At 49.6% G+C, this 17917-nt stretch overlaps 1 protein-coding gene across 9 annotated transcripts in view; it reads right to left on the reverse strand.

The window, feature by feature from the left end:
* Positions 1–17917, reverse strand: part of TMEM44 (transmembrane protein 44) — a 45892-nt gene that overhangs the window by 10570 nt on the left and 17405 nt on the right. For 5 of the 9 annotated variants that reach the window (XM_063806427.1, XM_024355873.3, XM_054682406.2 and 2 more), the window contains exons 7-9: positions 16505–16633; positions 11855–11959; positions 5232–5390 (exon numbers count right to left, since the gene is read on the reverse strand). In XM_063806427.1, coding sequence (XP_063662497.1) covers positions 5232–5390; positions 11855–11959; positions 16505–16633 — 393 coding nt within the window. Of the gene's footprint in view, positions 1–4611; positions 5391–11854; positions 12017–16504; positions 16634–17917 lie in introns of those variants that run through there. The other 4 variants (XM_054682407.2, XM_054682408.2, XM_054682409.2 and 1 more) reach the window with 2 other exon arrangements.

Genomic DNA, 17917 nt, shown 5'->3' on the forward strand with positions numbered 1-17917 from the left:
AGCATAGTCACTGTTCGCAATGAGCACCGCTTTTCTTGTTAATGGATTTCAAACACTTTATGAACTGGAGTGCTGGGGGTACCACGGTGTGTTGAGGCACCACTCAATTCTCCACTTCCCCTAGCGTACTGCAAGAAGTATTCAAAACAGTCGGTCCATGCCCCAAGAACTTGGACATAAAACCACCACCGCATCCCAGAGTTAAGTTGCCAAATCAGAAAGGACCATAGATAAGGTAAACACGTCACCTTAAAGACACAGAGTGGCTCCCAGGCCCACAGGCCCTGACAGTGGGAGTCAGAGAGCGTTCACTCATCAACCCAAGGGATCAAACGGAAGCCGAGTTGGTGAGTAACAGACAGACAACGGGAGGTGGCTGAGGGAACCGCAGCCAGCCTTGGCAGCCAGGCCAGGGGCAGTCCAAGAGCAGAGACAGACGCCCTGGGTGGTCTGAGCCCAACGCCATGAAATATTTGAATTATGCAATTCTCTTGGGAGCAAAAGAAGTCACGAACCAGAGGAAGTGAGGACGTAAGGCCCTGACATCAATCTTATGCTCTGTCTCTCCAGGGTATGGTCTGGAAGAACAAGGCGGGGGACCAGACTCTCAACTGTGACTGGTTTACCAAGTGCCTGCCACCCTATGCGGTGGGCTGGGGCCAGTCTATTGGTCCCTCACGGATGTTTCCTTCAAAATCCCACCGGCAGAAAATGTGCGCTGTATGAGTGACCCAACAGCCAGGCGAAGTGTAGTGACACTTCATCTGCTCCAAGACACCGCCTCGCCCACCTTCGGCCGCAGACGAACCAGGATCTTCAAGGAATATTGCTTCAAGCAAACAGGGGGGCGTGTCAGGCCGGCCCAACCTCACCACCTGGAGGCGGCCATTGGTTGGTAGGCTTGAGGGTTAATTTCAATTTTCTTCTTCACATTTTTTACACTTCGCAAACTTTCTTTTCATTTTCTTTTTCTTTTCTTTCTTTCTTTTTTTTTTTTTTTTTTGAGACAGAGTCTCGTTCTATCGTCCAGGCTGGAGTGCGGTGGCTTGATCTTGACTCACTGCAACCTCCGCCTCCCAGGTTCAAGTGATTCTCCTGCCTCAGCCTCCTGAGTAGCTGGGATTACAGGCGCGTGCCACTGCGCCTGGCTAATTTTTGTTTCTTGGGTTATTTTTTTGAGATGCAGTTTTGCTCTTGGTGCCCAGGCTGGAGTGCAATGGCTCGATCTCGGCTCACTGCAACCTCCGCCTCCCGAGTTCAAGTGATTCTCGTATCTCAGCCTCCCGAGTAGCTGGGATTACAGGCATGCGCCACCATACCCGGCTAATTTTTGTATTTTTAGTTGAGATGGGGTTTGACCATGTTGCCCAGGCTGGTCTTGAACTCCTGACCTCAGGTAATCCACCCGCCTCAGCCTCCCAAAGTGCTGGGATTACAGGTGTGAGCCACCAAGCCCAGCCCCTTTTCCAAATTTTCTACCAAAACATTTATTTTTGTTTTGTTTTGTTTTCAGACAGGGTCTCACTCTGATGCCCAGGCTGGAGTGCAGTGGCACAATCTCGGCTCACTGCAACCTCCGCCTTCCGGGCTCAAGCAATCCTCCCACCTTAGTCTCCCAAGTAGCTGGGACTATGGGCTTGTACCACTACGCCAAGCTAATTTAAAAAATTTTTATTTTCAGTAGAGACGGGGTTTGTATTTTTAGTAGAGACAGGGTTTCACCATGTTGTCCAGGCTGGTCTTGAACTCCTGAGCTCAGGCAATCCACCTGTCTCGGCCTGTCTCTGCCTCCTAAAGTGCTGGGATTACAGGCGTGAGCCACCGTGCCCAGCCCAGAAACATTTATTGCTTTTAAGAACAGAAAATAGGCTGGGCACGGTGGCTCATGCCTGTAATCCCAGCACTTTGGGAGGCTGAGGTGGGCAGGTCACGAGGTCAGGAGATCGTGACCATCTTGGCCAACATGGTGAAACCTCGTCTCTACTAAAATATTAAAAAAAATTAGCCGGGCATGGTGGTGCATGCCTATAGTCCCAGATACTCAGGAGGCTGAGGCAGGGGAATCGCTTGAACCTGGGAGGCGGAGGTTGCAGTGAGCCGAGACTGCGCCACGGCACTCCAGCCTGGTGACAGAGCAAGACTCTGTCTCAAAAAGAAAAAAAAGAAGAAGAAGAAGAAGAACAGAAAATATAGGTTACCAGAAGGACCAGGGGATCACACACCTGAAAAAAGATTTCTTGCTCATTTGTTGTAAGTCTATATTCAGTCTATATTTGAAACTTTACAATCCTGTTTGACCTGCTATTATCTATGTTTAGTTTGGTATTAAGCTATCTCTTTACAGGACCTCAGCGGCTTTGTCATTTGTATTATCTGTATGTTTTAGGGCATGAAGGAGGAAGACTGTGGTGGGAGGTGGGTGAGGGTTATGGGGAGGGAGGCTGCAGCGGCTGAACTTCTAGAAGTATATTCCTTTTGCATGGGCAAAAGCGTTCATTTCCACTTGCTTAATTTAAGTATGTGACCCCGTCTTCTTGGAATTTACTTGTTGTTTTTTTTTTTGAGGCGGAGTTTCACTCTCACCCAGGCTGGAGTGAAGTGGCGTGATCTCGGCTCACTGCAATCTCCGCCCCTCCGGGTTCAAACGATTCTCCTGCCCAGTAGTAGCTGGGATTACAGGCACCCGCCACCACGCCTGGCTAATTTTCTTTTTTTTTTTTTTGAGATGGAGTTTCGCTCTTGTTGCCCAGGCTGGAGTGCAATGGCATGATCTCTGCTCACCGAAACCTCCACCTCCTGGGTTCAAGCAATTCTCCCACCTCAGCCTCCTGAGTAGCTGGGATTACAGGCATGCGCCACCACGCCTGGCTAATTTTGTATTTTTAGTAGAGACTGGGTTTCTCCATGTTGGTCAGGCTGGTCTCGAACTCCCGACCTCAGATGATCCGCCCACCTTGGCCTCCCAAAGTACTGGGATTACAGGTGTGAGCCACCCCGCCTGGCCATGCCAGGCTAATTTTTGTATTTTTAGTAGAGATGGGGTTTCGCCACGTTCGCCAGGCTGGTCTCAAACTTCTGACCTCAGGTGATCCACCCGCCTCTGCCTCCCAAAAAGTGCTGGGATTACAGGCATGAGCCACCGTGCCTGGCCGGAATTTACATATTTTTAACAATCGATTTCTAGAAAAGAGAGAGATAAGAGTAGAGAAAGAACAAAGACTGAAAAACAAGAAAACAGCCCAAATCAGCCATAAGGACAGATTTCTGAATTTTTCAAGTTCACCGTGCAGTCCTTACCTCAACTGAGGGTGGGCGGCAAGAGTCAACCTTGTTTCCACAGAACAAATGTTGCTTCTCCCTCCCCGTCGCCATCCCTGAGTCACCAACTTCACTGTCCCTGCTCACTGAATGCACTCTGCCATCATGCTCACTCCGGTCCCCTTTAGCCTTAGATCTCTGCCAAGACTGCTGGCTCCAGGCTGCCAGCCACGTGCCTTGGGTACCCTACAAATTCTGAGACCGGATCCAAGAACCACACAACACAGAATGATACAGGAATATGAACCCAAAGGATGCAGAGTCCCTAACTCAAACCCAGCCCTCAGGGGCCAGCTGTGCTCCAGGGTGCAGGGACAGAGAGATGCAAAGGCGACCCAGGCCGCTGTGGCTCCCGGGGCACACGGCCAGCAGTGGAAGTGGTGTCAGAAAGGTATGTGCTCTAGGCTGGGTGCGGTGGCTCACGCCTGTAATCCCAGCACTTTGGGAGGCCGAGGTGGGTGGATCACCTGAGGTCAGGAGTTCAAGACCAGCCTGGCCAACATGGTGAAACCTCATCTTTACTAAAAATACAAAAATTAGCCGGGTGTGGTGGCGGGCACCTGTAATCCTAGCTGCTGGGGAGGCTGAGGCACCAGAATCTCTTGAACCCGGGAGGCGGAGGTTGCAGTGAGCTGAGATCGCGTCACTGCACTCCAGCCTGGGTGACAGAGTGAGAACTCCTTCTCAAAAAAAAAAAAAGAAGGAAAGAAAGGTACGTGCTCTGGGCACTCAGAGGAAGGAGCCGCTAGCCTCTGGGTCAGATTCTGACCTGTGGCGAAAGGGCCAGAGAAGAGTCCGTGGCCAGGCAGTGCTCCCGGTGAGGGGAGGGGGGCGTGTGAGGCCGGGCAGGCTGTGAAAGGCCTGGACTGCCACCCTGAGGAATCCAGACTTCATCCCAGTCAGTGGTTCTGAGTTTCAGATTTCAAGGGTCAGTTTAAGTTCAACCAATCTAGGGGACTTACAATGGCTAATTGATTATTTTGCCAAATAAGGCCAATTAAAACCCAAACCAAAAACTCAACACCAACTACTGCTTACTATTACCATTCTTTCCTAAAAGGGCATTTAACACCAAAACAGTTGGGAGGACACAAACTCAAAATGGAAGACAGTCCTCTCCCCGCACCAAAAGACAGCTGGCAATTGTCTACTGACATACAAGCGGCCGCTACATTGTCCTTGCGGTTCTCATTTTTCCACAGACAGATGGAAACCTCCTCGCTGAATGGGGCTGGGAACCACAGCGGTGGGACCAAGAGAGAGAACAGCTCAGACCTGAGAGTTACGCCTGTGTGTGATCCAAGCTGTGACGTGTGTTTTATTCACAGACATAAAAGCTCAAAATGAGGTAAAGTTTATACAGGTGTCAGCCGTGGTGCCCACGACAGGGCCCACTTGTGTATGGCCCCACTAATACAGCAGGATGTAGCTGGTGCTCCTCGGGGGAAGAAAAGCTCCCATGGGCAAATCAGTTTGAGAAGCACCGAGACTTTTTTTTTAGACGGAGTCTCGCTCTGTTGGCTAAGCTGGAGTGCAGTGGCATGATCTCGGCTCACTGCAATTTCCACCTCCCGGGTTCAAGTGATTCTCATGCCTCAGCCTCCCGAGTAGCTGGGATTACAGGTGCGAACCACCAAGCCTGGCTAATTTTTGTATTTTTAGTAGAGACAGGGTTTCTCCATGTTGGCCAGGCTGGTCTCAAACTCCTGACCTCAGGTGATCCACCTGCCTCAGCCTCCCCAAGTGCTGGAATTACAGGCGTGAGCCACCGCGCCTGGCTTCATTCATTATTTAGCAGGTATGAAGTTAACGTGGATAAGATGAGAACAGCTGTGCAAGTCCCAAGGAGCACCCAGCAAGTGTCGGCGAACGATGGCACCCACGCACCCGCCCAGCAGGCAACAGCCGTGTACCTCCAGGTCGGAGTTGATGGAGGAGACCTCAGAGGAGCTGCCGGAAGACACCCGGGCCCGGATGACCTGAACGGGAGGGTACGACGGGGGCTCCCGCAGGGACGCATCTCCGGCGCTCATCTGTCCGTCACCTGGCAGCCTGGTGGCACTGCAGCCTGCCTGCAAGGTGTGTGAGAAAGGGCAGGCAAGGACACGTAGTTTAGTTTTGATGGTTGAATTGTCAAAGCATTCACATACTTCAGTGTTCAATATGTACAAAAGGGTGTGCAGGGCAGCATCTACCTGTGCTCTCCTGTCCTGGCCATCCAGTTCTCCCCAGGGCAGCCAGTGCCCTGTGTCTTGTGTATCCCTCCAGATACTCTATACATATACAACCAAATGCATGTACACATATTTCCCCCGATTTCCAAAATGGTAGCACACACTCCATTCTCTTAAGCACCTTGCTTTTTTTCACCTAACACTATGCCTTAGAGATAGCTCTGTATCAGAAGATCTGGGAGGTTTTGGGTAGCATTTCAGGTGTTCCCAGTCTATTAACCCATCCCCTACTAATGGGTGCTTAATGTGTTTCCAGTCTCTTGCTTTTGCAATCAATACTGACTGCAGTAAATTACACTGTACATCCAAGATTTCAGAGTAAAGGATAAATTCCTAGAGGCGGAATTGCTGGATTAAAGAGAGTATGTACATTTGAAATCTGTATAGCTTCTGCTAAAAACGCACCCCAGAGAGGCCTTCCTCATGCCCACCAGCAGGGGATGAAAGTGAGTTGGGATGAATTAGGAAGGTTTAAGGTAGAAAGAAACTTGTGAGATTTTCTATGTATCTATCTATGTATGTATCTATCTATGTATCTATCTATTTATGTATCTATCTATCTACCAATCTATCTATCTGTCTCAGACCAAAGCTTCCCCCCATGGGCTCATGGGGACTCCTCAGAGATCTACAAAGCTCCACCCGCTGAACTTTTGAAGTCCTGCAGGATTCACATCATTCCACTGACACATGACAGGGCAGACAACCTGCTTTCTAGACCAGCATCTTCCACTAATTAACCATGTGATCTAATGTATTAGTTTGTTTTCATGCTGCTGACAAAGACATACCCAAGACTGGGAAGAAGAAGAGGTTTAATGGACTTACAGTTCCACATGGCTGGGGAGGCCTCACAATCATGGCAGAAGGCAAAGGAGGAGCAAGTCACGTCTTACATGGATGGCAGCAGGCAAAGAGAGAGCTTGTGTAGGGGGGCTCCTCTTTATAAAACCATCAGATCTCGTGAGATTAATTCACTGTCACGAGAACAGCACAGGAAAGACTCGACCCCATAATTCAATTACCTCCCACTGGGTCCCTCCCACAACACGTGGGAATTCACGATGAGATTTGCGTGGGGACACATCCAAACCACATCACCTAAGAAAGAAAGTTGTCCTCTCTGAGTCTCAGTTTCCTAATCTATAAAAGGGGATGATAATCCCTGCTTTGCCTCCAGTGAGGGGGTGTCATGGGGCTCAGATGTAAATGCCTGGGACACATGAGGAGAATGGCTATGAGTACTCGACCCAAATCCAGCGGGGCTTCAGCCCTTGATGGGTTAGGTGCACAAGCTCCTTTCAGAGTCAGGTGGACTGGCAGAGAAAATCCACAAGAGAAACAAAGGCAGCATTCTGGAAGCAGGAACACAGGTGAGGGGCCACCCTGCTTCCCAGCTGGGAAGGATGCTGAAACAGAAGGCTCTGGATGGGAGTGGGGAAGCAGATGCCTCCCAGGAACAACAATGACAAATTCTATAAATGCCCAAGGCCTGACCACACCTGCGTCAAAAGATAAAACAGAATTTTCAAACACTCCAAGCCGAGGATGCAGGATTTGATCCATATGGCCCCATGGGACCCCTCTGCCCCTCTGGAGCCTCAGCCTGAACCACAGTGCTGCTCCCCCTGCATCTCCTGAAAAATCGCTCCTTAGGACCAGTGCTCAGGGGGGGTTGCTGGGAAAACAAGGGAGCATCTCTGCAGCTCTCCTTACCCATTTCCAGATGGCCCTTCTAATGGGATATGTATCAGTGGACACGGCCAACAGGGTGCCTGTTTCCCCACAATCTTGCCCATTGGGACATTCACATTACAACAGTGTTTGAAACTGCTAACCGAGCAGGTACAAAGTGGCAGCACAGAGAGCATATTCTCTTCATAAAAGCCCAGGTCCCTGAATCGGGCAGGCTTAGTTTGAATCCTGTTTCTGTGATTTTTCTAACTGTGGGATCTTGGGCAAGTTACTTAATCTCTCTGTGCCTCAATTTAAAATAACATTATTAATTGTTAATAAAATAATAATAATAGATACAGGCCAGGCACGGTGGCTCACACCTGTAATCCCAGCACTTTGGGAGGCTGAGGCAGGCGGATCACTTGAGGTCAGGAGTTCGAGAACAGCCTGGACAACATGGCGAAACCCCTTCTCTACTAAAAATACACACACACAAAATAGCCAAGCATGGTGGCATATGCCCATAGTCTCAGTTATTTGGGAGGCTGAGGCATGAGAATCGAGAATCTCTTGAACACAGGAGGTGTGGGTCACAGTGAGCCGTGATTGTGCCACTGCACTCCAGCCTGGGCGACAGAGCGAGACTCTGTCTCAAAAAAAAAAAAAAAGGAAAGAATAAAAGAAAAAATAAAAATAAAACAAAATAGAAATAATAATAGTATCTCTCTGCTATGGTTTGGATGTGGTTTGTTTGGCCCCAGCGTGTCTCATGTTGAAATGTGATCCCAGTGTTGGAAGTGGGGCCTGGTGGGAGGTGTCTGGATCCTGGGGGAAGGGCCCTTCTGGTGAGTGAGCTCTCACTTTGTTCTGCAAGAACTGCTTGTTAGAAAGAGCCTGGCACCCCTTCCTCTCTCTCCTGCCATGTGAAGCCTGCTTGCCTTTGCCTTCCCCCATGAGTGGAGGCAGCCTGAGGCCTCACCAGTGCAGATGCTGGCGCCACATAAACATGCAGAACCACGAGCCACATAAACCTCTATTCTTTCAAAATTACCCAGCCTCAGGTGTTCCTTTATGGCAATGCAAAACACACTAGGATCCTTCCTCATACAGTTGTTGGGCTCATTTTTATTAACACTTACATGGTAAATAGTATTATTTTATTAATAATAAATCGCCATTTATCAAGTGTTTACTTGGTGTCATTATGCCAAGTACAAGGCTGTACAGCATAGAGGTCAGTGGCACAAACTCGGGTAGAGACAGGTCTGAATCCGGTTCTATCACTGACAAACTGTGTGACCTTGAGCAGGTCACTTAACTGCTCCAACCCCCGGTTTCCTTATCTGTAAAATGAGTATAATACTCAGGAGTCGGCTGTGGGGGCAAGTTAATGTGTGTAAAGCACTTAGACCAGTACTCTGGCCCATAAGTACCACGTAAGTGTTGGCTGCTGTTGTTTACTCAGAGCCTGGCAAGTCCTTAACCCTCAGTAGACAGGCTGTGATGGGAGGGGTGCCCCTAGTGCTGAGGGAGGCACCTGCCAGCCCAGCTGGACAGTGGGGCTCGGGGCTCCCTCTAGCCCTCTGATGGACACAGAAGGAAAAAACTGGGTGGAAGCTCAAAGATGCACTTGTGGGCTTCAGTGGGAGGGAATGAAGGTGGAACACACTCTTCTTTCATGGAGTCTGTTCCCCAACAAGAATCCCTTCGACACTGAGCTACTGGAAGGGTTAAAGTGAATACAACTTTTACACATTCTCCTTCAGAAGTCCCATGATGTAGAACTTCCCAGTGCAAAGCTTTGGCCAGATGCTGCAGGAACTCCCGTGCCTTCCCAAGGGTTCCCCACACACCCTGCCTCCTCCCTCCCTTCGGAAGGATGGTTTAATGGCTGAAGCGGGCTCTTAGCTACAAAGGCATGCTCTGAATCTCTCTGAACTTCACTTAGGTCATACACAAGGTTCTGTGCACCCAGTATACAAGGAGCAACAACAGCAAAGAGCAAAACCTCTCTCTCAGCCGAGTCTCTCCGGGCACCGGTGTGTCTGGGCAGCCTGGCAGGGGCCCTCACCACTGGACCATATATTCAAAACACACCTTTACTGAGAGCCCAGGACTGCAAGGTTATAGGCACCAGGAGTCAACGAGACAGGAGATAAAGTTTACATCTCAGCAGGACACAGACAAACCAAAGTAAAAGATCGTGATAAGTGCTTTGCAGAGAATTTCAATAGGTAATAAAATAGAGTAGAAGGACAGAGGGGTCCTGCTTCGGACTGGGTGGTTAGGGAAGAGCTCTGGAGAAGAAGACATTTACATTGAAGCTGGAAAGACAAGAAAGAGGCAGCTGTGAAAAATCAGGAGGGAGAGCATTCTGGGCAGAGGAATGGAGAGAAACTCTGTGCAGCTAGACAGGAGTGAACAGGAGACGAGAGACGGGGTCTCGCTATGTGGTCCAGGCTGGTCTCGAACTCCTGGGCTCAAGCGAACTCCTACCTCAGGTTCCCAAAGTATTAGGATTACAGGTGTGGGCCACCAAGAGCTCTGGCCCAGAGGAGTGTTTTAAACAAAGGAGGAACAAGATGTCATTTACATTTGTGAATGATCCTTCTGGCTGCTCGTTAGAGATGGGCAGGGCAGGACCACAGAAGAAGTGAAGAGGATGACAGCCAGGAGGCTGCTGGACTCAAGACCTAGTTTAAATAAGGAAGCATTTACAGGACTCTCAAAAGGAATGGATGGGCATGGGGGTGTGGCCAGGGAAAGAGAGGAATTTTGGGCTCGAACCACTGCAAAGACAGTGCGTCATTTACTAAGATGAGGAAGATGGGGAGAGGAGCCGGTCTGGGCATGGAAATCCAGAATTCTGTGTTGGACGAGGTAAGCGTGAGATGCCATATGGTGACAGCTGAATGGGCAGCTGGGCAGCCGAGATGGGAACTGAGGGGAGGGGAAAGGACGGAGACACGAATGGGGGAAGTCAGCAAGAACTGGTGTGCAGAGCGAGGGGACTGTGGGACTGCAGGGCCCACCAGGAGCAGGGAGCCTGCCTGGGACAGGGCGTTGGACTCCCTCTCTACAGTCAAGCTTACCCAGAGGAGCCAGCAGAGGCCGAGGGGAAAGAAGAGCCTGTGAGGGTGGCAGGAAACACAGAAGAGTGGGGGCCACAGACGCCAGGAGCAGCTGGCAGCCGAGTGCGTGGACTCTCAGAATGGAATGATGGTGGATTTGGCAGCTTGGAGGTCATCGGTGACCTCGACAAGACAGTCTTGGTGGAATAGTGGGACATGGGGTGAACTTCTCGTCACCTCTTTCCCAATTCTCTTCCTCCTGAGGACCCCTCGTGTAGGCCAGAACTCAGGGGGTCACCCGGAGCCCTCCGTCCCTCACCCGCACCTCCTCACCCCTCCAGCGCTCCACTTCCCAACTCGCTCAACTCTGTCTCTGCTTCTCCGTCTGCTCCAACCTCAGTTTAGGCCACACTTCCTTTTCCTCGGGCTTCCAACTGGCCCTGACTGACTGCTCGGCTGCTCCTCTCCTCTCCCCCAGGCCACCCGCAACAACTTCCCCAGATGGCTCTAAAATGCACATCTGACCCTGAGTCTCCAGTACTCAAGCCTCCCGACTCCCATCACTCTCAAGATGATAGACACGGCCGGACGCAGTGGCTCACACCTGTAGTCCCAGCACTTTGGGAGGCCGAGGCCAGCAGATCACGAGGTCAAGAGATCGAGACCAGCCTGGCTAACATGGTGAAACCCCGTCTCTAGTAAAAATACAAAAATTAGCTGGGCGTGGTGGCAGGCTCCTGTAGTCCCAGTTTCTCTGGAGGCTGAGGTAGGAGAGTCACTTGAACCCGGGGGGCTGCAGTGAGCTGAGATCATGCCACTGTACTCCAGCATGGGCAACAGAGTGTCTCAAAAAAAAAAAAAAAAAGAGAAAAAGATGATAGACTCCGTGTCTAAACGACCCGACCCCTGCCTCCTCCAGCCCTTTCATCTCCCCTCACTCCTAAAGGGTACCAGCATATACCACCCCGAAATACGCCTCTTTAGCATATGGATTCCTTAGATCTAAAGGTCTTTGAAAACCAGCAGAAGCAGAAGCTATTAACCTCCCCTAACTGCCTGAAAAGAGAGTATACATTTTCCCTTTCATAAAGGAAATTTCCATTTGTAAAGATATTTCTGCACCAGGAAGAGAGCTACTTCCACCCGAGAGACTCTCACCTGCATAGCAAGAAAACCCTTATTTCCCACACAGGTCCTCCCTCACCTTGCCTCCCACCCCAGAACCCCAAACCTCTTTTTCTTGACTTAGCCTAATATGGTATATACGCCTCCATCATCTGGCCACCTCCTTGAGCCACATTTTCCTTTGTACATTTAAAGCTGTTTTTTCTTGTTACTCCGTGTTTCATCAGAGGGGACAGGGAAAATATTTTTCTCTCCAACACTCCCCCATATCTGCCCCTCCACTGCAGCCTTGGACAGCTCCTTCTTTTTTACCTGCTTCTCTTGTTTTCTCCTGCTCATCCCTCAGCTAAAGCATCACCTCCTCCAGGAAGCCTTCCATGACTGCTTCCCATCCTCTCAGACACCTGGCCATGACCGATGGCCACTCACCTGCTGCACAGGCTCGATGGTCAGCTCCATGTAGCGACTGATTGCTGTCATTGTCCTCAGTGACTTGCAGTGTGACAGTGTGGTGAGAGGCACCCAATCCAAATTCTTGCAAGTAGAAGCAGGGAGACAGAAAGGGGAATTCTCAAAGTCAGGAGGCATTTTCTAAAAACAAGGTCACATTTTATTCAAAAGGACCCCTGTGGTATTTTCTCTCTCTCTTTTTTTTAACGGCACGTCTCACTTTCTGCTTCCTATAAGATGTGTCTTATCTTTCTCTTTGAAGTCACAGTCATTTAGTGTTTCCCAAATTTTGCAGCACAGCAGAGTCAGCTAGGAATCTTTTTTATTTTATTTTATATTTTGTAGAGACCAGTTTCACTGTACTGCCCAGGTTGGTCTCAAAGTCCTGGGCTCAAGTGATCCACGAGTGATCCTCCCACCTCAGCCTCCCAAAGTGCTGGGATGACAGGCGTGAGCCACCACACCCGGCCTATTCTGCTTTTTAAGATCCCCAGCTGAGCAGCGATCTGGAGTGAAGCTGTGATCGAGGCACTGCATTCCAGCCTAGGGGACAGAGTGAGACCCTGTCGTACAAACAAAACAAAACAAGGAATGCCTACTTCCCACTTCCAGACATTCTGATTTCATGGGTATGAGATGTCACCGGGAAGTGGATCGTTTAAACGTGCCCCAGATGATTCTAACGTGCGGCCAGGTTTGCGAACCACTGCAACAGGTGCCCAATAAGTGCTTTTGCAAAGCTGTGGTTCTCTAACCCTGGTGCACATCAGAAGCACCCTGTGGGTTTTGCTAAAATACAGACTGCGGCCGGGCGCGGTGGCTCACGCCTGTAATCCCAGCACCTTGGGAGGCCGAGGCAGGCCGATCACCTGAGGTTAGGAGTGCGAGACCAGCCTGGTCAACATAGTGAAACCCTGTCTCTACTAAAAATACAAAAATTGGCTGGGCAAGGTGGCGTGTGTCTGTAATCCTAGCTACGTGGGAGGCTGAGGCAGGAGAATCGCTTGAACCTAGGAGGCGGAGGTTGCAGCAAGCTGAGATCATGCCACTGCAATCCAGCCTGGACAACAGTGAGACTCCGTCTCAAAAATAAATAAATAAACAAATAAATAAATAAATAAAATACAGATTGCTGGACCACACCCTCAGTTTCAGATTTGGGAGATCTGGGTGGAGCCCCCAAACCTGCATTTCTCACAGTTTCCCAGGTAATCCTGGTCTAGGGCCCACACTTTGAGAACCACTGCTCTGAAGAACTGCTAGAGACTCCAGAGGCTTCTACTTCTCTCTTCAGAATTCCAAGACACACAGGGCTCTGTTAATATTTTGGCCCCCTTTTGGAATATAATTTCCTAACAGTTGCTAGAAAGACATGAAAATAACTTCCCACTAGGGCCTCATGGGAACGTGGCTCTTTGGTCTGGGCACCTATATAAAAAATGCTTTCCTCTGCGTCACATACACCACGATCTTCTATTTCACAGACTCAGTCGGATCACATTGTTAAGCCATTTGGAGAACATTCGGAGGCAGTTTTTGTTTTTGTCGGTCCAAATGCACTCCCCATCACTTCCTCCATCCTGGCCACGGAGGAAGTTACTCACAGCCTCACACCCACTCTCTGTGAGAGGAGTCTAAGGTAGTGAAGAGCCCAGGTAATAGATGAGAATTTTTTCCAAAAAAAAAAAAAAATTGAAATCTTAGAAAAGAGGGAGCCATTTTATATTCAAGTCCTTTTTTTTGAGACGGAGTCTCGCTCTGTCGCGCAGGCTGGAGTGCAGTGGCGGGATCTCGACTCACTGCAAGCTCCGCCTTCTGGGTTCACACCATTCTCCTGCCTCAGCCTCCCGAGTAGCTGGGACTGCAGGTACCCGCCACCGCGCCCAGCTAATTTTTTGTATTTTTAGTAGAGACGGGGTTTCACCGTGGTCTCGATCTCCTGACCTCGTGATCCGCCCGCCTCTGCCTCCCAAAGTGCTGGGATTACAGGCCTGAACCACTGCGCCCAGCCTATATTCAAGTCCTTACAAGCTTTCTTTGAGTTACTTTCTCAATTATTTGGAACCAAAAATTTTTGATGAAGACAAATGGCCTCAATTAGAGTAAGTTCTGGCTACTTGTAGAGGTCATCTGTTTAAATCAATAAAAGGAGACGCATTAACTTTAGCCGGTGGCATGACATAATTGTAAAGGTTTGATATTACTGTAAACAACACTTATTTTTTATTTATTTTTATTTATTTATTTATTTTCTTGAGACAGATTTTCACTTTATTGCCCAGGCTGGAGTACAGTGGCACGATCCCGGCTCACTGCAACCTCCGCCTTCTGGGTTCAAGTGATTCTCATGTCTCAGCCTCCTGAGTAGCTGGGATTACAGGCGCCCGCCACCACGCCCAGCTGATTTTTGTATTTTTAGTAGAGACGGAGTTTCACCACGTTGCCCAGGCTGGTCTCTAACTCCTGAGCTCAGGCAATCTGCCCGTCTCGGCCTCCCAAAGTGCTGGCATTACAGGCATGAGCCACCGTGCCTGGCTTAATGAACACTTTTAAAAAAAAGGTTTTTTTTGAGACGGAGTTTTGCTCTTGTTGCCTAGGCTGGAGTGCAATGGCGCGATTTCGGCTTACTGCAACCTCCGCCTCCCAGGTTCAAGCGATTCTCCTGCCTCAGCCTCCTGAGTAGCTGGAATTACAGGTGCGTGCCACCACACCCAGCTAATTTTTGTATTTTTAGTAGAGACAGGATTTTCACCACGTTGGTCAGGCTGGTCTTGAACTCCTGACCTCGTGATGCACCCATGTCGGCCTCCCAAAGTGTTGGGATTACAGGCGTGAGCCACTGCACATGACCTCCTAAACAACACTTAAAGATCAGATTTCTAGCATAAAAAAACGGAATAGGCCGGGCCCGGTGGCTCACACCTGTAATCCCAGCACTTTGGGAGGCCGAGGTGGGCGGATCATCTGAGGTTGGGAGTTTGAGACCAGCCTGACCAACATGGAGAAACCCAGTCTCTACTAAAAATACAAAATTAGCCGGGCATGGTGGTGCATGCCTGTAATCCCAGCTACTTGGGAGGCTGAGGCAGGAGAATCGCTTGAACCCGGGAGGCAGAGGTTGTGGTGAGCCAAGATCGTGCCACGGCACTCCAGCCTCGGCAACAAGAGCAAAACTCCGTCTCAAAAAAACAAAATAAAACGAAACAAAACAAAAAACCAAAAAAAACACAAGGAATAGAGTAAGTAGTTACATTGCAGTGACCACAAACAGCAAATGGGTCCTTGTGGCTTGAGAGGACTTTCTAGAGGCAGCATCACAAGCCGATTCCCAAAGGCTGGATCACGTAGCTGGGCATGATGACAGGCTCTGGAGCACTGTGTTAGGTGGTGGTAATGATGTGGATATTAAAGATGCATGTGAAAGTGGGAATACAGTTTTTGAAGAAATATGAGTGAAAATCACATAATTTACTTATGTTTTTGAGATGGGGTCTCACTCTGTAGCTCAGGTTGTAGTGCGGTGACGCCATCTTGGCTCACTGCAACCTCTGCCTCCAGGATCAAGAGATCCTCCTGCCTCAGCCTCCTAAGTTGCTGGGACTACAGGCACGCGCCACCATACCCGGCCAATTTTTTTTTGTATTTTTGGTAGAGACGGGGTTTCATCCTGTTGCCCAGGCTAGTCTTGAGCTCCTGAGCTCAAGCAATCCGCCTGCCTTGGCCACCCAAAGTGCTGGGATTACAGGCATGAGCCACTGCACCCGGCCAAAAATCACATTATTTAAAAATGAATATATTAAGGTATGTAGCATGTGAACTTAACTACCAGTAAGTAAATTATTCAAAAGCTTCAAGTGGGCATTTGACTATTCCATCTACATTGCTAAAAATATAAGTCATTAAGTGACCAAAAAACTTCAAAACATTTGTATAACTGGGAAACCGGAGGATCCTATGGCATTCAGGCTTCCCTTAGCTTTGAACATAAACAGTAGCTTTTTAAAGTGACCAACTGGGCTACGCACCACGGCTCATGCCTGTAATCCCAGCACTTTGGGAGGCCAAAGTGGGCAGATCACCTGAGGTCAGGAGTTCGAGACCAGCCTGGCCAACATGGTGAAACACCATCTGTCTCTACTAAAAATACAAAAAATTAGCCGGGCGTGGTGACATGTGCCTGTAATCCCAGCTACTTGGGTGGCTGAGGCAGGAGAATTACTTGAATCTGGGAGGCGGAGGTTGCAGTGAGCTCAGATTGTGCTACTGCACTCCAGCCTGGGCAATAGAGCAAGACTCCATCTCAATCAATCAACAGATTAAAAAAAAATAAAAATAAAGTGACCAACTGGGCAAGCAGGGAGGGACTTCTGGAATTCCCAAGCCCTGGCCCTCATGGAGGCTCAATGCCCTGTCCACTCCATGCCAGTAAACAGGAAGGGCCCGTTACATGTCATGTGTTAGGTTTGGCCACTATTCCCTCAGCGAGACAGGACAGCTGTCTGAGTCGCCTGCAGAGAACACTCGGCAGGCAGCTTTCACACGTCCGTCCGCAGTATCCTGCTGTTTCTCAAGATACTGTTGCTGGGACCAGAGTTTTCCAGCCAGAGAGACCTTGTCCTCGTTCCTCACCTCCTGGTTTTCTTCCTCTTTCTCTGCACAGGTCAAAAGGGCTTGGGTGTCAGGGCTCTCTCTGGCTTCCTTGGCAAATCCTAAGGCCTGTCTCATCTTGCTCTTCATCACACACGAAAGGAAAATAATCTGAGATGGTGTAAGTTAAGGTAGGAAGCAGAATATTCCAGCTGCCTAGCGTGGCCCTTCACCCCTCCACACCATGCTGCCACCCCCCTCCCCACTCACCTACTCTCCTCCCTCCCCCGTATTATCCTGCCTGGGACAGAGAGGAGCTTATCTGAAGACAGGGCTAGGGTGGATGTTCCTGTCCTCACGAGGGCCCAGCATCCAATGTGACCCTGTCCCTAACAAGGACATGGTAAATATTTGCAAAACTAAAGCATTTTGGAAAACGTCTTTCTTGACAGGCCTGGCTTACAGTGACAATACATGCAGTGGGTTGAATAGTGTCCCTCAAAATTCAGATCCACCTCTGAATGTGACCCCCTTTTTATTTTTTGAGACAGAGTCTCGCTCTGTCACCCAGGCTGGAGTGCGGTGGTATGATCTTAGCTCACTGCAACCCCTGCCTCCCCAGTTCAAGCGATTCTCTCGCCTCAGCCTCCCAAGTAGCTGGGATTACGGGAACCTGCCATCACGCTCGGGTAATTTTCGTATTTTTAGTAGAGACCGGGTTTCACCATGTTGGCCAGGCTGGTCTCAAACTCCTGATCTCAGGTGATCCTCCCATCTTGGCCTCCCAAAGTGCTGGGATTACAGGCGTGAGCCACCGTGCCCGGCCCAGACTGTGACCTTATTCGGAAGTAGGGTCCTTGCTGATACAATTAGACAATGAAGTCATAGTGGATTGGACTGGGCCCTAACTCCAACAGCTGGGGTCCCTATAAGAAAAGGAGACACACGAAGATACACAAAGGGAAGAAGGCCACATGAAGGGCAAGGCAGAAATGTAAACGACACTGCCATGCGTCAAGGGACACCAGGAGCCACTAGCAGCTCCTGCAGCTCCACTGGCAGCTGGAAGAGGCAAGCGAAGATTCCCCTCTTAGCGCCTGCAGACGGCGTGGCCCTGCCTTGCCTTCACACACACCCCACCACCAACACGCCACAGCCATTAACCAGTCAGCATCTAAAAATACAAACATTTTTAGTCTCCACTAAAAATAACAAAAATTAGCCAGACGTGTTGGCATGCACCTGTAGTCCCAGCTACTCAGGAGGCTGAGGCAGAAGAATTGCTTGAAATTGGGAGGTGAAGGTTGCAGTGAGCCAAGATCACGCCACTGCACTCCAGCCTGGGCAACACAGCGAGACTCTATCTCAAAACAAACAAACAAAAAAAGGAAACATAAAACTACAAATAATTGCATTTGTGTTTGCCTGCCCCAAGCTTCAAACCACTCCCTGACT

Source organism: Pan troglodytes, chromosome 2 (genome assembly GCF_028858775.2).
Source record: "Pan troglodytes isolate AG18354 chromosome 2, NHGRI_mPanTro3-v2.0_pri, whole genome shotgun sequence".
Taxonomy (NCBI): domain Eukaryota; kingdom Metazoa; phylum Chordata; class Mammalia; order Primates; family Hominidae; genus Pan; species Pan troglodytes.